Raw genomic sequence first — 23,819 nt, 5'->3', positions numbered from 1 at the left:
TGAAGAGTTACTGTGGCAATTTTGAAGACTGTATTCTATCATTAAGGTATAAAACAGGGATTTTAGTCCTGTTTTACTTGGAAATCTTAATGCAACATTCAGTTATGGAGTTTTTACCAACACCACCATAATAAAAAGGCGGAAGAGGCTAACAGAGGAGAAAAATCTAGTGTATCTTTGCAGCATGCTTCTCAATATTGCAGAGGGATCCAAGGAGACAACCATTGGTAAACTTGAACACTAAAATTAAGGGCTGACTAAGGCTACAGCTACACTACAGCACTTACAGCAGCACAGTTGCACCAATGTAGTGCTTGTGGTGGAGATGCTCTAAGCCAATGGGAGAGAGTTCTTCCATCAGCTTAATAACTTCTGCCTCTGTGAGAGGCAGTAGCTTTGTCAGCAGAAGCTCTGCCGCTGACATAGTGCTATTTACACTGGTGCTTAGGTCAGTATAAACTTTTGTTGCTCAGAGGTGTGGATTATTCACACCCGTGCACGACACAAGTTATACTAAAGTAAACTGTAGTGGAGACAAGGTCTGTGTATGCAAAGCCAAATTATTTACCTTCCACTCTTTACCAAAGGCTCTTAAGCAAAGTAAGGTGTCAGGATATAAAAGGGAACCAGTCCTCTCATGGATCGGTAACTGGTTAAAAGATAGGAAACAAAAGGTAGGAATAAACAGTTTTCACAGTGGAGTGAGCTAAATAGCAGGGTCTCCCAAAGATCCGTGCTGGGATCAGTTCTGTTCAACAGATTCATAAATGATCTAGAAAAAGGGGTAAACAGTGAGGTGGAAAGTTCACAGGTGACACAAAATTACTTAGGTTTCAGAGTAGCAGGCGTGTTATTACTTAGGATAGTTAAGTCCGAAGCGAACTGCAAAGAGTTACAAAGGGATCTTCCCAAAGCTGGGTGACTGGGCAAAAAAATGGCAGATGAAATTAAGTGTTGATAAATACAAAGTAATGCACATTGGAAAACATAATCCCAACTATATGTACAAAATGATGGGGTCTAAATTAGAAAGATCTTGGAGTCATCATGGATAGTTCTCCAGAAACATCTGCTCAATGTGCAGCAGCAATCAAAAAAAGCAAACGGAATGTTAGGAACCACTAGGAAAGGAATAGATAATAAGACAGAAAATAGCACAGTACCATTATATAAATCCATGATATGCCCACTCCTGGAATACTGCATGCAGTTCTGATCACCCCATCTCAAAAAAGGTGTATTAGAACTGGAAAAAGTACAGAAAAGGGCAATGAAAACGATTAAGGGTATGGAACAGCTTCCATATGAAGACAGATTAAAAAGAATGGGACTATTCAGCTAGGAAAAAAATGACTGAGGGGGGATATTACAGAGGTCTATAAAATCACGAATGGTATGGAGAAACTGAACAAGGAAGTGTTATTTACCTCTTCATACAACACAAGCCAGGGTCACCCAATGAAATTAAAAGATGGGAGGTGTAAAACTAACATAAGGAAACAGTTCTTCACATAAGACACAGTCAATCTTGTGGAACTATTGCCAGGGGATGCTGTGAAGGCCAAAAGTATAACTGGGTTCAAAAAAGAATTAGATAAGTTCATGGAGGAAAGGTCCATCAATGGCTGTGAGCCAAGATGGTCACGGATGCAACCCCATGCTTTGGCTGTCCCTAAACTTCTACTAGAAGCTGGAACTGGACAACAAGGGATGGTTCACTTGATAAATTGCTCTGCTCTGTTCACTCTCTCTCAAGTTTCTGGTACTGGCCACTGTTGGAAGACAGGATACTGTGCTAGATGGCCAATCTTATGTTCTTATGTGCACTGGAAAAGATCACAGCTGCTGATCAAATGTGGTCACCATTCATCTCTCAGCTTGTGGAGAAAGGGGAAGGGGAAAAAAGAAAGGAAACTGCCTTAAGAGAATTGCAGAATCAATTCACCAATTCACATTTGGATCCTGAATGACAATTGCCTTAAAAAACACCCACCCACCCACCCGCCACACAATTTAACAATACTAGACAGATAGTGAAAATATCCTGAACACCCCACCCCCCAAGAACTCAAGAGAACATTGCAGGGTCTGGCCCTCAGTTTTGATAAGCTCAGTTATCAGGAGTTAAAGATTCATTTAATTATTCTCCATTTTTAATTTGATCCCAGGGATGCCACACATCTCCACTCGCTGGCAGCTGGGAAGACTACAGGAATAGATTTGCTGCATGATATTTTGTTAACAAAACTAGCATACATTTTTTAAAGCAACTGAAAGCGCCAACTCTCCTCAGGAAGGCAGCAAGTCTAGTTGCTAGTGCAGAGGACTGGCAAAGACAGCTAGGTTCAATTATTGACTGGTACCCACTCTATCTGACCAGTCCTACCTGTGTCACAGGTCCTCCTCCCTGCCATTTGTAATATGAGCATCAAACCCTTTGTAAAGAACTGAGCTCTTCCAATCAAAAGCGCTATATATAAAGTGAAAAGTATTAGACAACTGATGGAAATTAATTCAACCTCAAGCATAAGGGCTCAAGTAAGTATGTTCATATTTCCTCATGTTTCAGTGTAGAAAAAACACATGGCTTAGCTGTGCTCCGAGCAGCAAATCCCTGTGTATCAAGTGAGAGTTGAATTCTGCGATATATCATAACATAATAAAATATACGTTCTGATAAGGTGAAAAAAAATCCCTGTGTGACAGCAAACCTCCCGTAAATCCTTGATGGAAACTGAAGTTTGATTAACTCCATTAAGACTTTACTGCTACTTTTAAATTTTACATTTAATGACAGTTACATTTTGCACTCCGTTTGTCTAGTTGCTATTAAGTTTAAAATCTACAATGCGGATAACTTGGGAGTAGCTTTTTGGATAATGCCAATACTAAGGAACGCAATAATGTGACAGCTCTAAGAATCCTGGTACACTTTCTAATTTGTCAGTTAACAAAAATTTTGAAATAGCTAAGGTAGCCTTAGGTAAAGCAGTGGCCAAAACAGAATAAGATACCACTCGCAGAAAGAGTACATGGTCAGCGAGTAGATTTCTCTGAACAGGAGCAGACAAGATGCCGGCAGATTTGGAAAGAAATAAGAACTAGTATGCACAAGTAGAAAATGATTTTTGGAGGAGCTAGAGGAAGCCTCTTTTCCTAATGTTATTGCTGTTGGCATTTTTTGGAAGTAGTTGCTTTAAGAGGCCATTTTTGTGAAGTAACTTTTAATTTCTCCCTCCTTGCCCTTAAATTCACTATTATTGTTGTTTTCTAGTGTAGCAGTTTAAAAACTATCCATTGATTTAAATAAAGGTCAAGACATTTTGCCATGGTCAAACTACAATACTATTATATTTGGTCAATTAAAAAGATGCTTTTAAAGAGTGCTTGCAAGAACAGCCTACTTAACAATTTTATTTTATAGTGCTCTGGCTACAGATTAACTTGTTGAAGGTAGGCTGCCTGCACCCTTGGAAAAGAACTACTTCAATACGAAGACCCTAACCAGTTTACATTATAGGATCAGGCTCAATTCTGTCCCTGCTGCCAGGGAGAAAAGTAACAGAGGCTACCTCTGCTGCCTTGGCCCCTGAATCAGGAAAGTGATATGAACTGGTGCCGTGGTTGCTAAAAGGCATGAGGTTGCCTGAGGCTGCCTTTCCGTATTCAGTTGAGGGCATCCCATGCCCTCTTCTTCATCTTCAGCTGATGAAGAACAGGGCATGGGAGTCAGCTAGTTGGCTGCTCAGCAGCATTGGGAAAGGGGAGCTTACTGAAGTCTGTCCCCATTTTGCTCAGGGAGGAGCAAGGAGAGTGTTTAGTGAGGTAAGAACATTCTGATGATATTTGGCAGATTACTTAGCACCCGACATCCTCTCTTTTGAATGAAAGTTATGCATGGAACCAACTTCAAAAACTTATCACCCCTTCACCTACCTTGAAATGGAAATGTCGGGTTCTGATGAACGGACTGAACTATCACTTCTAGATACTTCTCTAAAATGTTGAACACTCAGTGTTACTGGCTACATGGGGAAATTGACCAGCACAGCTACTCCAGAATAAGTTTTCCATGTGTATCCCCATGTGAACACTTTTATTCTGGAATAATAAAGTGTGCACACAGGAAGCTATTTTGGAATAGCTATAGTGTCCAAGTTCACAGCCTGCCTTATTCCAGAATAACTTCCATGCACACAAACCGTAGAGAGACTATTTAACTCTTGCCAGCAACCCAAGTATGCCGTAACAAAGGCAGATCTGATTTAGGACAGTGGCTAACCTGACATACAAAACACAAACACAAAAGACTACATGCAAGCTACAATGGCAAGCACTGCATTAGACAACATTTAATTTTCCCTTGGCTGAGTGTGATTTTTGCATTCACCTTAAATCTCGGCATACACATTTTATAAGAGTAAAGGAAAGCCTGTGAAAAGATATATTTGTATATATGTAAGATATATGTAAATATCACTAGTTTGCAAAAGTTTGGGGACAAACTGACAGTAAATCCCAGAGTTAAAGCAGCTATGGACCAAAAATGATCTACTCAACATATCAAGCTTTATCTATATAACTCTCATTAGTGTTATGGAGTTACACAGCTTAGACCTCTCTCTTTCAAACAACTTCTAGAAGAATAAGAAATCATTAAAATACATATAAGGGAATGATAAGGTCAGAGTGAATTTTGGCAACCCTATGTTGTATGTATCAGATTTGTCTGAAAGCTACATACTTTACCCCAGGCATTTTTTATACTTGCCATGGATGAGTGTCACCCACCAGACTCACACCCTGCTTGTTAGAACAGCTCATGCCATCAGCACTATCTCAGCCATGTGAAGTGACAACTTCTAGTACCAATTTTTCCTGGTAAATAGATTGTAAAAACATTCTCCCCATTCAAACAAAAAGGGCTAAAGAATCCACTCACTCAGAAAATAGCAACAGTAGGAACTGGTGAGTCCCACAAGTATAAATCCAGTTCTTGTTATAGATGTGGTGACGTGATTACCCCTTATATCCATTGCTTAAGAACAGGAAAGTGCAGTGGATGTTTCCTAGGGCAGTGGTTCTCAAACTTTTTTTTTCGTGGACCACTTGAAAATTGCTGAGGGTCTCAGTGGACCACTTAATGATCGTTCCAAATGTTGTTTGTACCATTAGCTAACTATTGTAAAGTGCTTTGGATAAAAGCACTATATAAAAAAAACTTAATAGTAATTACGGTTTTTTTGTTCTACAAATAAAAGCACCCAACTCATATTTTAATATCAGTAGTCTTACCTTTGTAATACAATAGATGTGCCCTCTCTCCCCCGCTGGGACAGCCCCCGAGTTGGGGCTGGGAAGGAGGGGAGTCTCTCCTTCTCTCCCCCACCGCAGCTGCCCCCCGAGCTGGGGCTGGGAAGGAGGGGGTTCTCTCCCCCGCCACAGCATCCACAGGGCTGAGGCTGGGAAGGTGGGCCGTCTCTCCCTGGCAGCTGCATCCCTGGAGCTGGGAAAGTCGCCTCTTTCTCTGGCCGCCGCAGCCCTGCACGTCCCAAATTCCCCCCATCCACTCTTCTCACCCCACTGCCCCCTCCTACCTACTCCCTATTCCCCCCAAAGTCACCACCTCACCTTACATGTAAGTCTTCTCCAGGGTCCAGGCACCTAATTAGCGGAGCCACAGATAGCAACAAAGAGAATTTAGTGGATCAAGAATTTACCTGGATTTATACCACTGATTGTTACACAAGGGCATTTTTTATTGAGTACTTAAAGTTTAAGGATTTACAATTTTATTGTGAGTGTTTAATTATGTAAGTTGCCCAGATACTTCAACTGGATAAGATACCAGTTCAGCAAGGTACTTACACATATGCTTCACTTCAACCCCATGTTTAAGTGCTTTCCTACAATCAGAGCCTAAGTGAGATGTGTCCCAACAATAAAATATTTATTATTTTTCCCTCCATGCCATGTAAATTACATAGTATTCTCCTGTAATGGGATTTTCATAGATAAGACAATTTCAGAATGTTACACGAATTGCATTTTGTAGGTTTCATATTTTATATAAAGTAAATACATTCAGTTAGAGCAAAATTACAATTTTAACTGTAAAACAATTTTCCAGCTGCTAAAAAAGCACTTTGTCACTACATCTTAAGAAAAATAAAGTTACCAATTGAGACTACAGTAATAGGTTTAAAATTAGTGAAATCACTAAAACAAATTTATACTTCAACTCCATTAAAAGCTTTTGCCCTCAGAGCTTAGGAAGAAGCAGCAGTGATAAAAGAACCACACAACCCAATAATGTCTCATTATTTATTAAAATACTTGTTTAAACAAACGAAATATAAGAAAATACATCTGATGTTGCCATAGATCATTTGCATATGCACTGAGTTTACAGCACAGACTCTCTGGAGAGCATCATACATTACAAAAATAGAGCAAACCTAATTTAAAGTGGACTGTCCTTACAAGCAAAAACTTTTAAAGGTATTACACAAACAAAAATTTACCTTTTGTGATTTTCCCTGATTTTTATGGACATTTATCTCTTTAAAACAGAAGTTCTGTCTCCCTCCACACACAACCTCTATATCCCTCCTATTTGATCTTGAAGTAAAATCATAAAATAAAGAAGGGTGATGTCATAAATCCACGCAACAGGGTCCAAAATAGATAATCAACCTTGATTCATTTTAAGATTCCGAAACCATAATATTTTACATTTCAAATAATCCAGTATATGATAACTCAAAGCCTTCAGTGTGCCACTGATTTGCAGGGACACTTGAAAAAAGTTTTATTAAATCTTGATCAGAAATCCTCAAGAACACAAAATACAGATACTCACAATATAAGCATATTCTCTCTCCCCCTTCACTATAAGAAATTCATGAGGAATTTCTCTGCACAAAAAAATGGAAAAGATGCAAGGAACAAACCATAAAAAGAAGAAGAAATAACATTTCCTTCAGTTTAGGCTATCTTTGCCCTTCGTCCAGAAACCATGAATTCAAAACTTTCTCCCATAAATCCCAACTTTAAATAGGAAGAAATTTTGTTTACCACCAGTTTAAAAGTTTAAGCAAACCTCCAGCTTTCAAGTAATACCTGGAAAAGAGTTTAAAAACTTAAGCCCTGCACAACAGCAGCCATGTTTAGATTTTTCTTATTTGAAGAGTTGTATGTATCAGGATAACTAAAAATTCCCAAGTCAATTTTTCAAATAAAATGAGAGTTGAAAAAACTGATCTCGGTGTTGAGGAACATGGTGGTAGGAGTCAGTGTGACCATGAGAGGTGGAGGCGAGAGGGAGAAACAGGAATAGTCAAATCCATCTATATAAAAAATTAGTAAACTTAAAAAAAGTTATTGTTATAAACACTATCATGAGTTTCTGGCAAGATCACAATTGTACTCAGACTTTATTCTTGTATTTTCTATGCCGTCATCACAGGAAAAACCTAATGGTACCACAGTAATTACCTTATAATTTGCAGTTGCCTACTACTCCATATATTAAAACACAGCAAAATGGACAAAGTGTTCCATATTCAGAGAATGCTCATTTGTCTCAGAGGATAACTACTTCCCCATTAAGCCCTTTTATATCATAAATCTGAATCAAAACCAACCTCAAAGCAAAACCAAAGTTAGAATAAGTGTTCCACAGAGCAGTACCAAGTGTGGTAATGTGACATCTGCCAGCCACTCAACAAATAACCTTGCTGAGCTTACTAGGACACTCAGTTTAATTCCCAGTTTATACAAGCTATTTTGTCTGCTCATAACAACCACCTTGCAAATTTGCAGCTCCGCACTGAGTTTCCAGGGATAAGACAACCCACAAAGAGTGCGATAGCATGTGGACATGACTAAACTTACCAGCTTTATTTTGGTTTATAAGAAGAGCGCATTGACGGCAACAAGATTTCTTTATGAAATGCAATACCTTGCCTGCAGGAATGGAGGCATATAACAGCTGGAGGAATGATGTCACACTCATGGTATTGTAGTGGGTAGTGCAGCCTGCTAAGAAGCTGGGATTTTATCTATTACAGCGCCTGTTTTGAAGTTGAAAAAAAAATTGTTTTCTTATTTTTGAGGACATCCTTTTCACAATAGGAGTCTGGGCCACTGGTGTAAGACCATAAGCCACTAGAGTCTTATGGCTCTTATACTGGAGAGGTATAAAACAAGAGCATTATCTATTTGAGCACTTGTGGAACTTCTAAATAATGGGAATCTTGTTGAGGCTTCACTATTCTGAATTGCTAAATACGACATTACATTCTGAAAATGAGTATAGGCAATATATTCAGATCAAAGCAAAACAATCAGGACAGGAAGCATGAGGATGGCTATGCTACTCGACTAAGAATAAGGAAAAAATAAACATAACAGTTGAAACATTTGCCAATTAGCATTGTTTACAGGATTAAAAAAAAAATACAGCTATGCTTTGAATTTTATACATCTTTTCTCAAATCATTCATGTTTAGTTGTTCCCAGAACATATCCCATAATGCAATACTTCCAATCCCCACCTTTTTAATTAAGAGACGTTGCTTTGGCCTCCACACTACTATTATACAGCTTCTCTGCTTCAAAACATGCAGTTCATACATTTTACAGTTTTACTGCCATAGTCGATACATTCTGGCCCAATACACTCACAGCAGGCATTGTGAAACCACCGGTATTTTGATGCTCCCATGGACTCACAAGAGATCTTGCACTGATGTATTGACATGCAGTCATCAAAATAGACCACAGTGCACATGTTTTCTAAACAAAGGGAGAAAAAAATTTAAAAGATTACTTTAGTTAAGTATCTAGCTGTCAGATGTTTGAGTGCAAGTCATTCAAACTACGTGCCACAGGGGAAACGGAAGGGGAAGGAGAGGAGAAGAGGTGAGAACGTAAGGCCTACTCTACCAGCCTGGATACTTTCTTCATATTGTGGATCTCAACCCCCTTGTAGGGAGTACCGTAGTCTTTACTTCTATGATCATATACTATTTCTCAAGAACATGGTCATACCACTTTTTGCACCATTACAAGGAGCAAATTGTAAAATGCAGAGTGGATAAGGCAGGGCTACACAGGAGCCCTTGCCTCAATCACCGAATGTCTTGGTTGCGCCTACACTGCAACTTGGATCATGCTTGCCAGCACAGGTAGACAGACCCGCCCGGACCCCATGGATACATACTTAGGCAGCTAGTCCAAGCTGCCACCTGTGCTACCCCTGGCTACACTGTTATTTTTGCTATGCTAGCTCAAGCAAAGTTAGTGCTTGTCTAGCTACTCATACTGGGAAGTGCCCTCCCAGCTGCAGTGTAGATGTACCCCCTTTAAAAAGCCTGATTTTCATGAACTCTGCTCTACTCAGCACTGCAAGATGCTGCAGGTTTATATTGAGGAATATACAAAAAACAAAAGGAATATTGTATTGCTTGAAAAACAGTATGGTCATGGATTCCAATACAGTCCAACTACATACATGAGAGAGCAGAGATAAGATTGCACATGCAAACCTATTTTTGGCATTTCCTGAGTTGAGTGCTTACCTGTGCAAGCTAAAAGTATTTTTAATAGAATTTTAGTGAAATACCAAGTGTGCAAGCTGCTTTAACAAGCAAGTAATTGTGTGTGTGTGTGTGTATAATCATGTCTCATTAGTTCCATCGTTTCTCTATTCTATAATATTTTATTACCACAGACTACCAATCCAGCTCTTAACTGAAAAATTGTTAGATTGCTTCCGGGCGATGCCCATACCAACTCTAACTCTCCCATTTGCCACCTTAAATTCCATCCCAAATGCCAAACTACCTTCCTGGATGCTCATAGCATCATCTCTAGCTTTCAATCTGTTAATGTTGATCCCAGCAGTAAACTTCTCTTTGCAGTATCCCCGACAAGCTCACTCTTCTGGCTTCCCTGTGCCAGGGGTTAGTGAAAGCTTACACTATCTAGCAATTAGACTGAGGTTTCCAGCTCTGCTGTGGGGGGGTCAAATACAAGTAGGAGATCAATTAATGGGGAACAGCCTTTTCCTAGTCAGCAAATACTAATACCTAGTCTCTAGTACTAAAAAAATTTTGGGCAATGTGTCAAGGCACATGCCAATTAAAGAAAAAAAGAAAGTGATGGATTAGAGAGACATCCCAAATTCTGAGCTACTATTTTATATATATTTTTATTGGATCACCTTCTGTGAGTGAGAGACACAAGCTTTTGAACCTACATAGAGCTCTTGTTCAGGTCTGGGAAACATATTCAGTGTCACAGCTAAACATAAGGTGCAATACATTGTTTAGCAATAGTTGTTAACCTATATTTCGAGGGACCATTCAAGGTGAAGTGGTTGGTTAACACCCCACCAGTCATAGTGGGAAAAAGAAGGGGGTGCAACTGTGGGGGTTTTTAATGGGTTACAGATTGTTGTATTAAGCCATAAATCCAGTGTCTCTATTCACTCCATGGTATTCAGTGTCTAGCAAAGTTATGAATTTAAGCTTCCAGGCTTGTCCTTTGAAAGAGTTTTGCAAGTTTCCTTTGAGGATGAGGACTAATAGGTCAGATATAGGGCAGGCTGACCTACAAATTTACATTAGCACAGCAGCACCAATGCCACTGTAGTGCGTCTGGTGAAGATGCTCTAAGCTGATGGGAGAGAGCTCTCCCCTCAGCTTAATAACTCTACCTCTGTGAGATGCAGCTGCTAAGTTGGTGGGAGAAGATCTCCCGCTGACATAGCACTGTCTACACGTGGGGTTAAGGTCAGTATAACTACATCGCTCAGGAGTGTGGATTTTTCACACCCCCCGAGCAACATAGTTATACCTAAGTAAGTATGTAGTGTAGACCAAGCTACAGAGTGATCGCTTTGTGAAAAGTGTTCACCTACAGGTGATATGGTGCTTTTATGTTTTATCATTTTCCTGTGTGAGTTCATTTGAGACTGTAGTGATTTTATTTAGTTAATAGGCCACTTAACCTTGAATGTCCCTTGAAATATGTGTTAACTACTTATGCTAAACAATCTGTTCCATCTTGTATTTAACTGTGACACTCTGAGTATGTTTCCCAGACCAGAAGAAGAGCTCTATGTAAGCTCAAAAGCTTGTCTCTCTCACCAACAGAAGTTGGTCCAATAAAATATATTGTCTCACCCACCATGTCTCTCTAACATCCTGGGATGGACACAGCCACAACACCACTGTATACATTTTATAGATTTGTTTGCTAAAATCCACATAGTTCTTAATATAATCAGACATTTCTCCTCACTCCAAAAACAAAGGTCATGTCTCTTGGGGAAAAAGCAAACAGCAGCCCAGCACTTCTGAATAACTACAGTAACAACCAATGTGCATACTAGGGAGGAAAGATCTTTGTTTCCAGGATACAGATTTCAGTTTCCCATTTGCCAGTGATTTATTATGAACTATTAAGAAATTTTTTTACAAGTTATGGAAACTCTATTGACACCATCCTTAATCCATACCAAATCATAGAATCATTGAAATGTAGGGCTTGAGAGGTCATTTAGTTCATCCCTTTGTGCTGAGGCAGGACCACATATACCCTCACTAGTGTTTGTCCAACCTGTTCTTAAAACCTCCAATAATGGGGATTCTACAACCACTCTTTGAAACATATGCCACTCTTTGAAACATAGCTATCCTTATAGTTAGATTTCCCTAATATCTAACCTAAACCTTCTTTGCTGCAGATTAAGACCATTACTTCTTTTCCTACCTTCAGTGGAAATGGAGAACAATTGATCGCCATCCTCTTTATAACAGCCCTTAGCATATCTGATGACTTATCAGGTCCCCACTCAGTTTTCTTCCCTCAAGACTAAACATGCCCAGTTTTTATTAACCTTTCCTCATAGGTCAGGTTTTTCTAAATCTTTTATAATTTTTGTTGTTCTCCTCTGGACTCTTCTCCAATTTGTCCACATCCTTCCTAAAGCGTGGCATCCAGAACTTGACACAGTACTCCAGAGGAGGCCTCCCTAGTACCAAACAGAGTACGGAAATTACTTCCTGTGTCTTACAGATGGTACTGCTGTTAATACATGCCAGAATGATATTAGCCTTTTTTGTAACTGCATCACATTGCTGACATATTCATTTTGTGATCCACTGTAACCCCAGATCCCTTTCTGCAGTTCTGCTGCCTAGCCAGTTATTCCCTGCTTTGATGTTGTGCATCTGATTTTTCCTTCCTAAGTGAAGTACTTTGCGTTGGTCTTTACTAAATTTCATCTTGCTGATTTCAGATCAATTCTCCAACTTTTCAAGGTCCTTTTGAATTCTAATCCTGTCCTCCAAAGCGATTGCAATTCCTCCCATCTTGGTGTTACATCTGAAAATTTTATGAGCATACTCTCCATTATCCAAGTCATTATAAAAATATTTAATAGAACTGGGTCCAGGACACACCTCTATAGGACCCCACCAGATACACCCTCCCAATTTGACAGCGAACAAAGACAACTCAGTCTTTCAACTAGTTTTTCACCCATCTTTTATAGTAATTTAATCTCTGGACCATATTTCCCTAATTTGTTCATGAGAATGTCATGTGAGACTGTCAAAAGCTTTATTACAATCAAGATATAGCACCTCTACAAATGATGGAGTTGGACTTGTTTTCCTCCTTACCTTGAAATTGCAAATTTATACTTAAAGATTGCTAAAGGAGACCTAAAAGTTAACAAAATGTACAATTTCAAAAATGGTTATTTCTCAGGAATGGGAAGCTTTTTGTTTGAGTTGGCTTTTAATAGTTCTAGTCGCCAATTCCTTCCTTGAAGGAGACCAAATCATCTGTGAATATGTATTGGGATCCTCCCCTCTTCTCTGCATTTGAAAATCTCTCATAACAATGGAATAGAACATAAGAATGGCCATACTGGGTCAGATCAAAGGTCCACCCAGCCCAGTATCCTGTCTACCGACAGTGGCCAATGCCAGGTGCCCCAGAGGGAGTGAACCTAACAGATAATGATCAAGTGATCTCTCTCCTGCCATCCATCTCCACCCTCTGACAAACAGAGGCTAGGGACACCATTCCTTACTCATCCTGGCTAATAGCCATTAATGGACTTAGACTCCATGAATTTATCCATTTCTCTTTTAAACCTTGTTATAGTCCTAACCTTCACAACCTCCTCAGGCAAGGAGTTCCATAGGCTGACTGTGCGCTGTGTGAAGAAGAACTTCCTTTTATTTGTTTTAAACCTGCTGCCCATTAATTTTGTTTGGTGGCCCCTAGTTCTTATATTATGAGAACAAGTAAATAACTTTTCCGTATTCACTTTCTCCACACCCCTCATGATTTTATATACCTTTATCACATTCTCCCTTAGTCTCCTCTTTTCCAAGCTGAAAAGTCCTAGCGTCTTTAATCTCTCCGCATATGGGACTCGTTCCAAACCCCTAATCATTTTAGTTGCCCTTTTCTGAACCTTTTCTAATGCCAGTATATCTTTTTTGAGATGAAGGGACCACATCTGCACACAGTATTCAAGATGTGGGCGTACCATGGATTTATATAAGGGCAATAAGATATTCTCTGTCTTATTCTCTATCCCTTTTTAAATTATTCCTACTGTGCTGTTTGCTTTTTTGACTGCTGCTGCATACTGCGTGGACGTCTTCAGAGAACTATCCACAATGACTTCAAGATCTTTCTCCTGATTAGTTGTAGCTAAATTAACCCCCATCATATTGTATGTATAGTTGGAATTATTTTTTCCAATGCGCATTACTTTACATTTATCCACATTAAATTTCATTTGCCATTTTGCGGCCCAATCACTTAGTTTTGTGAGATCTTTTTCAAGTTCTTCACAGTCTGCTTTGCTCTTAACTATCTTGAGCAAAGAATCTTGAAGAATCTTGAGCAAAGAATCTTGAATAAAGAAACAAAACAAGTTGTCTGATGCAGAAAAAAGAAAAAGCAGGCACACTGTTTCTGCTACATCACTGACTATCTCTTCTCCAGCAGTTCAAGAACAAATCTTTGTTCACATATGACAGGCAATGGAATTCTGCCTGTTGCTTCTAGCAAGTTCAGGAGCCCTTATCTAAAATGATTCTTTCTTGGACTTGTGAAATGTTGCCATGTAAAAAAGGTTACACCTATAGGTTCACAATGTATTCTGGAAAATCTATTTAACTGTTGTCAATTTCAAGAACCAATTATGTAAAACACCCACTTGACTGTCTCACTGTAGATAAAAGGATGTTACTTATTGCAGTAACAGTTCTTTCATTAGCATTTTAACAATTTTCACATATGTCCAAAAAGGAATGTGGAAGACAGAGTTCTCAGGGGAGGAAAATACTGCAGATAAATAACTCACTATCTCAGAAAATGAAGATTTCTTTTTTTAAATTCAGAATAAAGGGAGGTGTGTGTGGCAGAGAATAACGTAAAACAAAGTGTGAATTCAAAGTAATCAAAACAAGACAGCATCATGTTTCCATTAGCATGTTGATATAATCTTCATGTTTTCCAGTGCAAGCAATAATTATAAAAGAACTACACAGCAGAGGACTTTGGGAAGTCACAAGTTCAGAGCACACCAAGTCTGATATGCAATATTTGTCTTTAAAATCTTATCTATGAGATGAAAAATTCTTCTGATCCTCTCCAAGCCAAACTACATTTACAGCGTTGCCAACAAATGAAAGAGAGACAATACATTTCTCGTAAGAGAAAATAATTAGGTAGTCATATACAGTGCTTTTCATCAGTAGATCAAAGCACTTAACAAAAGAAGTAAATATATTATTAAAATAAACCAGTATACAATTTTCTGGTAATTAAGGATGATAAAAGAGAGACCTATTTCAACATCCACCTGTTGTATCCAGTAAGCTAGATACACTATTGGTGACAAACTCTCTTACTTGGTTCAGGTTCCAGAAGAGGGTGAATTCAGAGCCCATCCAGAGAGTAACCAATGGTTAATGTCAAGACACCCTTCACTGCACTATGGATTTTGTTTCATCAGCTGCCAGAAGATACTCTGCTATCCTTCCTCCTGCTGCCAAGATTCTGTCATCACCTGTGACAATTAAGTTCATTCTAAAAGGTACTGAACTACAAGTTCTGAGCTCTGAGGCCACCAAAAAGGAGTTTAAGCTAAATATGTAGAACAAAAAATGTGATTCCCAGAAAAACAGCTTGAAGTTCTGACTAAAGAGTTGACAACCCTTGGTATGAACAATTAGCACTAGTTCCAGTAGTTCAAAATAATATCTAAAGTGTTGTCAGAGTCAAGCTGGGGGTGAGGAAATCAGCAGCATAGTAACAGAATGCGATTTTTAAGGTCCAATAGCTTGTGGTATGCCAGGGCTAGAAAGGAATGCTTTGTACCAAGGGAAGTTCCAGCTTTCCAGGAATATAAAGCAGTCCTTTCTATCCCCAGTGGTTCATGAGGTATCTGTCATTACACCTCTCAGAGGTCCCTTAGGCTAGCGATACTTTTCATCTAGAACTGAAAATAGTAAGTCCAACACCTCACACAAGTTTAGTTTCAATCTCTGCATAAGCATTGTATGGAATCAAGGCAGTCAGAGAGGCTGTGGCAGAACATAGCAAGTGTAGTTTTAGGCAGGGCCCATTCCAAGTTTTGTGGGATCCTATACAAAATAACGTACAATAAGCTGGGTCCCATCCACCTCTGACAACCCCTCTTTCAAACCTCTAGTTATTGACAACACGCCCCCAGGTCCAAAGCTAGGGAAAAAGTGGAGGGGGCATATGGAAGCCAGCATTGCACCTTATGGGCAACAAGTAAAAGAGGCATAGGTAGAAAGAGGATATCTGGGCCGTGCCCTCTTAGCATGCAATGCTAGTGCCGGATGGCAGGTGTCCACAGAAGAAAGACAAGCTGAGCAGAGAGGAACCAGAGCATGCAAAAAACCCAAGTGGCTTTCTAGTAGCCCCATTACAATTGTTAGCTGCACTACTAGTGGAACTGATGGATGTTTGGCATCCAGGGCCCTAGATGTGCAGGGCTTTATGGGACTCCCTAGGTTCAGTAGACTGAAGAGCACCACTGATTGTAGGATATGTTGGTATTTCTAGCAGAGCATTTTTCTTGTAGATGTTTTAGCTTGAAACAATACAGGCTGTCGGTTAGTATGTCCTACTTATAGTATGAATAGTATGTACATGTACTTCGTAATACTTGTGCTTACATGAGCTGTACGAAAGCCTTCCTGCACAAGCATATTATCTGTGTGTCCATACTGCCCAGAAGTTTTTATTCCTCCTCGAAGTACATGATGTTGGAAGCAATTTTACACCTTCCCCATCTACAATCACTGAAGATCTGAAAAGGATTAGATCTGCTCAAGTTTCTTAACTATAAAAAGTTCACTTTTATTTCTATGCTGAATTCCTACCATAGCCTATTAATCAGGGGCATTGAGTACCTATTTCTAAGTTTAACCGAATTGTCGTTCTCGGAATTTCGCAATAGCATGCATGATCTTTGAACCTCATATTGAATACAATGTTGCTTATGGAACAGGCAGTCTCATGAAATAGACAAAAAACCACCTGGATTTGGGACCTTTCCCACTATGAATAAAATGCAAATTGTTATTAGAACAAGTTGCCCTTTTCATAAAGTCTTGAGAAAATCCCCGCCCCAAATCTCCAACTTTTAATCCAAAAAGGCAGCAAGTAAAATTGACAAATGCCTTCCAGAGTTACGAACATCAGAGTTACAAACTGACCGGTCAACCACACACCTCATTTTGAACAGGAAATATGCAACCAGGCAGAAGCAGAGAGGAGGGAAAAAACTGTGTGTGTGTGTGTGTGGGGGGGGGGGGGGGGGGGGGGGGGGGGGGGGGGGGGAAGAGGAGGCGGGGCGGCAAATACAGTACAGTGTTGAATGTAAACTACTAAAAAATAAAGAAAAAGTTTAAAAAAAGATTTGTCTAGGTAAGGAAACTGTTTCTGTGCTTGCTTCACTGAAATTAAGACAGTTAAAAGCAGGATTTTTCATCTGCATAGTAAATTTTCAAAGCTGTATTAAGTCAATATTCACTTGAAAACTTTTGAAAGTACAACCATAATGTTTGTTCAGAGTTACAAACATTTCAGAGTTATGAACAACCTCCATTCCTTAGGTGTTCATAACTCTGAGGTTCTATTGTATAATTCACATCTTTAAATACTGTACTGTGTGCACATATGGCTTTCTGCAGTTTACCATTTAACATTGTTACTTTCATTATTCTAATACCAGAGAGCAAATATTTTAATAATGTCAAACACAGATATGAACTAGATGTTTTCTGACCATATGGTTTCCTGCATCTGGAATGAATTTATTTTCTTAATGTGCCTTAAAATCAAAGGAAATAAGAAAAGTCTCTCTCTGAGTTCCATTTAATGAAGAACAGTCTTGTTTAGAAACAAAACTAGGTCAGAGGTTCACATTTACATGGAAATGCAATACGTCCATATCAATTGTATTCCTTTCATTAGTTAATTAAAAGAGCCAGCACAGGAAGAACAGCACAAGTTACCAATAGTCAAACAATAAAAAGCCAAACACAGCACTGCTTATAGATATGACTAACAAATCAGACGGTATTCCTCTTTTTAAAAAAATTAAGTGGTAAGAAATCATTTAGTTAAGAGGAAAGAACAGTTTAAGATGTTTCTCTAAGTTTCATGGGAGGGTGTCGGAGAAAATACTGTAAATTCTGTTTAAAAAAGTCAACCGTCAAAAAAGGAGTCTCCCGGTCACAACAACTGAATTTGGCATGATTTCCCCCTGGCAATCAATATTTTATCATCCTTCCTCCAATCATGTACATCCCCTGAATCAATTTCATCAATGCCAAGAAAGAGATAACACTTACTCATATCTATAGTTAATCCAGTATTACCTGGAATATCATTTTGTCACTCAGATGCTCAAAACATGCCATCTTGGAGCCAAGAGTTTAACCTCTATTCCAGATCCAGCAGCAAAAATACCAGCTCTCTGAATTTTCCCTTTTTAGCTCTTTAAAACTACATATTTAAAACTGTTCCAGCAGCCTACTTCTGTATTGCTATGGGATAGATTAGGTGTAGTTCCTGATCTGAGTCTGATTTTCTTGGAGTCAGAAGAGGCAATTTGTTCAGCTTCTGACAGCATTTTACATTATCCCACCTAGAGTGGTGTGAACTGATGAAACCCCACATTTTGGAGGGGGAATTCCATGTTGACAAATTGTTTTATGGTTCATTTCCCCCCTCCCCGCCCAAGACTGTCATATGCTCCTCCCTTTGCCCATGCTGTTGTGTTACTCCCCCTTTGTCCCATTGTGACAAAAATTAGACCAAACTCTTCAGGGCAGGGACCATGGCTTTTATTTGTACTTTAAGGAGGCTAGCACACTTGAGCATGGTTAATAAAAATGTTTTGTCCTTTTTAGGGCCCCTTCACAAAGGTAAAACTAGGAATTTAGCCTTTAGACAACTAACTGTTACCTTTGTCGCTGGAGTATGGTGTGTGGACAGTGTTGCTTGGAACAGAGACGTTCTGGTGCTGCGGCTGGTTAACTGTTTCTAAAAATGAAACTAGATTCTCATGATGCGACAGTTCTTCTGCTACAGGGAAGGAGACAATATTCCAGTTCAGTTGAGTATCCCCTTCTGTGAGTGCCCGGAAGAGGGAAGGGATTGGTTCATGCAGCTCCTCTACAGTGCTCTTGGAAGTTGGAGGGGTGTCACTGTAGTTGCGAGGATTGCACATACCTGCAGAGGAATGAAAAGTGTAAAGTGAAAAGTCTTAAAACTGTCTCCCGTCCATCCCCAGGAAGGGCAGCATTTAGACATAAAATTAATTTTTGTAAAAAAAAAAAAAAAAAAAAGGGTGAAATCCTGACCCCCAATGGTATCAGTGGAGAAACTTTCATTTACTTCATTAGGGACAGTATTTCACCCATTGGGTTTAAGATCTTTGCAGTGATGCACTAAAGTTTTAAGTGAGATGCCTTGGCAACACTGAAGTACATAAATGAAGACACCACAAGAATGTTTGTGCACAGCACTCTGCTTCCCTTTCTCCATTACTGTTATGGTTTAGGGCATGAAAAGTTCAACTGAAGTTGTTTGTTTTGTTGAACAAAAATACTACAATACCAGCATCTGAAAGAAAACAGACATTTGTTTACATTAGTATGATCAGGACTTGAAGAGTTTATCCAAAACCTAAGAGCCAGGGTGAAAAATACCCACAGTGCCACTCCCCTAAAGCCAGGCCTGCTGGAAATGAAAGGAACACATAATTGTTTACTGTGTGTTACAATTAATACAATATTCATGTCAACATTTTATGTAGCTCTTTCTCTTGCTTTTGTTTCATCTTTATTCCACGTCTTTCTTTTCTACTTGAGATCATAGTGCACCTCTTCCTTGGTGCTTTCCAGTCATTTTCCTCTTTTCTTTCTTCCCCTACACGTGCTCATCTCTCTTTTTCCTTGCACTATGTTCTCTGGCTCTGCCTCTATCTTTCACTCCCCTCACTTCCCCAGTCTCTTGGTACCATACTTATGCTCTCTTCCACACCCTCAACTCTAACCACCCCCATTTATATTATTAATAGTTCATATACAGAGCTTGAAAACATTGCCAGACACCCAATGGCCAGAACTTTCTTGACTTTATGAAGGTGTTTGATCGGGTCCACAGAAAAGCCCTCTGAAAGATCCTGAGACACTATGGAATTCCAGCAAACACTGTTAATGTGATATACACTTTGTATGACGAAACTGCATGCTGCATCAGCACACAGATCAGTGACAGGGAATGGTTTAAGATTGCTACCGGCAAGGTTGTGTACTGTCCCCACTTCTCTTCTGCATGGTCATAGACTTTGGGATGAGAACAGGAATGGCTGCTGCCTAGTGCACTCATATTGTTTGTGCAAGAGGTAAGCTGCGAGACTTAGATACCAACTTGAATGGAATGAAAACAAAAGCAGAAGTGGCCAAAGTGGGAGTTTGTATCAGTACGCAGAAGACCAAGATCATGGAAACAAGAAAATGCTGTCAACACTGATGGATGTGTGATTGGTAGAGAAGAGTATGGAAGAGTTCACAACTTCATCTATCTTTAAAGTACGTCTACTAATGGACAGCTCATTAAGAAGTGCAGGCAAGAACTGGGAAAGTCAGTGGATCTTTTTTCCATTTGTCAAACATCTGTCAGAGTAAGATGAAAAATGTACACACTAAAATGAGATTGTACAAATGCAATTGTCCTCACAACACTATTGTACGCCTCAGAAAGACAACAGATGGTGGAAGTACACAACAGGAAGTTAATTGGAGAGATTGTGTAACAATGGGGAAGTGTACCACAAAGGTCAGCAGAATGAGGACTCAATACTCAGACGGAAATGGCAACAGTGGTTTGACCATGTCATCAGGCTATGTTGTGGCAGAAGCACAAGGTACATCTTAGATTGGATCCCACCTGGAGGGAAAAGAAGAGGTGGAGGACAAAGAATGACCTATTGCAGGACAATCAAAAAAGATGCTGCCACAATGGAGACAACTTATGGTAGAGTCAAACATCTTGCTGTGGACAGACAGCAGCAGGAAAAATGGGTTGCCACATGTGCCATTAGGCCCAGGAGATTCTGATTCTAAAGCTAAAGACCAGAAGACAAACTAAAATGAGGGGGCCCAGTGTCCTTCCTTTTCTCTGCAGATGAGAAAGGGAAGAGTGTTTAAATTCCTACTAATGTGCTCTCCCTGGACCCTGCGTGGGGACTCCCCATTTTGTAGCATCCAGACAGTAGGTATCTGACAAAAGTGAAGCTCTTCTTGATTGCTTTTCTATGAGCCACGACACTCCCTCTCCCTCAGTGTTCCCTGACTGCCAACTGCTGCAAGGGTGGTAGGGATCTATGTTGCTTCATCACTATCCTAGCCTCCATTTTTTAATAAATTCCTTTTGATTCCTGGCTCTCCAGTTATTAGTTCTAAGGGCTACCTCTACTGCTGCTCAGAGCTCACCCAAGGAGCAGCATGAAATAGACTCAATTGAGGACAACTGTGAAGCTATCAAGAGAATTCTGAATAGCACCAGTGAAACTGACCAGAAACTTTTTAATTTCACTCCTGCAGCTGCTGCAGGGCAGCACTGTGTGAAACACTTATCCTTCTTGTGCCGCTGTTGCATCTGTTTAGTTTTTTGTTGGAAGCTTTTCTCCACAACCATAAGGGCTAGACGTATTTTTTTTTTAATATTAAAACTTACATCTTGCAGAAGGCAGTAAGCACTGACCCACTAAATCATCCTACCTCCCCAGATGAATGGACTTTCAAAGGCTGAACATGACACAGGAACATACTTTACTATTCTTACACTTCACACAGGCAATAAGTCCCACCCCTAATTTTCATATAAGATCTGAATGTTATTTGTGCTTGCCATTGCAACTAGAAATAAAAATTCTTATTAGTCTCTGGGAGTTTAAAAAAATTAAGTTTATTTATTGAAAAGCGCACTGAAAGTAAGGACAAAAGTCACAATGGAAAAAAGCCAAATACCAGTTCAATCATTACCAGTAATGTGGTTTTCAGTTCCAAAATCATGTGGCCTCCTAGAGCTGGAAATTCTTTATGCCCCTGGAACACTAAGCATTACAACTGTTCAGCAGTATTTGCAGGACTTGCAGGAATAACACTCTCATGTTGATTTGAAAGCATCCCCTGCTGAGCATGGGTGCCTCAGTCATCAATTTCTGCAAACCTGAAGCTTTCATTTAAAAAGTTAAATTTCTAGTCTCCTGGTTGCAAAAATAATCTTTCAGCTATGAATCTAGTTTAAGTCTAGGTATAGTTCCCTTTTTGAGTCTGCCTACCAACAACTGCAGCGCCTCTGCTGTTGCTGATACTTGGCAAAACTACAAGCAAAGTGAAGTTTTGATAGTTAACTGGCCAGTTTCAAAGTGGGCAGTCAGAACCCAGTGACTAGAGCAGAACAACCAACAATCACATCCATTTCATGCTATTGCTTGGGAAGCTACGAGCAGCAGTAGAAGAGTCAGGCGCTGTAGCTATTCATTATCTTCAATAGAGGGGAGGACCAATGAAAAAGAAACTGTGGGGAAGGTAGAACAATGGAGACTTGCCCCTCTCACAGCAGCCAGGAGGATCTTGAGTGAAAAGAAAGGAAACTTATTCTTCTTTCCAGCATCCAGAAGAGGGTTGAAGCTTCTAATATATCAGACACCTATACGGATGTGGATAATACAGAAGATGGAATCCCTAAGCAGGGTCCAGGAATAGCGCTCACTAGTAGAAGCCTTAGCTACTAGCACTGGGCTTCTTGTCAGGGCTTTATCCCCTCAGCCTCACTGGTGGAACACTCACCCTCATCTTCCATACCCATTTCTGGATAGTAAGTTTACTCTTCTGGCTAGTAGGCATCTGGTAAAGTTTTTTAGTATTTGTTTCTAGCTCTCAGGGTTCACAAGACAGCAAACCTTAAGCGCCACTGTTTGTATGATATTTCTAATGGCACTTTGTAGTTAGTCCTTCCACTGCATCACAAAATGTGATAATTGAACACTGTTGGTGTACTGAGTTCCTCTCAGGTGACAAATTAAGGGGTTTTCCATAATCTGAAACAGAATTAGCAAATCAGTTACCGTGACATTAACTGAATAAAATCAGGAATACCACAGATAATGTACATCAAGTGACGCAGTAATATCTACTGCTTATAATTAGCTATTCAGCTCCCACAGCGTGCTATTAAAATATTTAATATAGATCCTGCCCTGAAGAATTTACAATCTAATTACAGAAATGATGCAATGAGCAGTAGCAGTAGATAATAAATAATGAACTTACCAACACAATCACAGCACTCATCCCAAAGTGTGCCTAGACAAAGCATACACTCTTTGCAACAGGAACAGTTTCCTTCGCCAGGTCGGCATTGACACAGCTCCTGAAAACACAGCACATTATGTTGGAGCTTTCTGAGATGTAGAATACTAATAAGTTATGACAATTCTTCATCTAGCAAGCATTATTTCTTTGCATTTTCAAAGGAACATATTTACTATTTTAGGTTTCCTTAAGGTCAGGATATCATTTTTATCAACAACTGGGATACTGAGCATTTAACACAAAATCATTATGTGTAGGAGAGAATGTACCACCATTTCCCCCATGAACACCTGGATTTACAAACTCTCTGCAGAGCTAAGTGAATATTTTTGCAGCCTGGGCATGGTGTTCTAAGAGATTTTCTCTTTTCATAATAGAAATGTGTGGTTTCTGAAATGTAACTTCTACAAACAACAAATAACTATAGGCAATAAACCTATGAAATGTACACAGATGCATCCATCCATGGATTCTGATAGCAACACATTTGGTGCAATCACTTGAACCCAAGATTTGTGTACAACTTCTAAGTTTTCTTATACAATATTTGAAAGAGATCACTAGATTGTCACCATATTTTAATAAACTTTTAGAAATATCTCTTTCTTGCCCTACATTCTATTTTTAACAGCAATATTGTTTGTTAGACAGAGAAAAGACAGATACGTGGTCAAGACCAGCCTTTGATAATGATTGAGATATATAACTTGTCCCCTCCCTTTACAGATGGCAGTGGTATTTTTGCTATCACAAACACACTACTATGATTTAGTTATGGAAATAAAGTATTTAACTAGTCAAAGAGCACATTGAAGTTTATCACAAGGATTTTTTATTCATTATTTTTTCTTT

The 23,819-nt window shown here is 39.4% G+C and overlaps 1 protein-coding gene across 8 annotated transcripts in view; it reads right to left on the bottom strand.

Moving 5' to 3' along the window:
- Positions 1–6,310: 6,310 nt before the first annotated feature.
- Positions 6,311–23,819, bottom strand: part of TWSG1 (twisted gastrulation BMP signaling modulator 1) — a 44,987-nt gene continuing 27,478 nt past the window's right edge. For all 8 annotated transcript variants that reach the window (XM_037892851.2, XM_037892852.2, XM_043539869.1 and 5 more), the window contains 3 exons: positions 22,926–23,025; positions 18,547–18,813; positions 6,311–8,799 (listed from right to left, as the gene is read on the bottom strand). In XM_037892851.2, the coding sequence (XP_037748779.1) occupies positions 8,618–8,799; positions 18,547–18,813; positions 22,926–23,025 (549 nt within the window). In that variant the 3' untranslated portion in view covers positions 6,311–8,617. The remainder of the gene's footprint in view (positions 8,800–18,546; positions 18,814–22,925; positions 23,026–23,819) is intronic.

This window comes from Chelonia mydas, chromosome 2 (genome assembly GCF_015237465.2).
Source record: "Chelonia mydas isolate rCheMyd1 chromosome 2, rCheMyd1.pri.v2, whole genome shotgun sequence".
Taxonomy (NCBI): Eukaryota; Metazoa; Chordata; order Testudines; family Cheloniidae; genus Chelonia; species Chelonia mydas.
The sequence above is the reverse complement of the archived record's forward strand: the minus strand, read 5'-3'. Positions and strand labels throughout refer to the sequence as shown.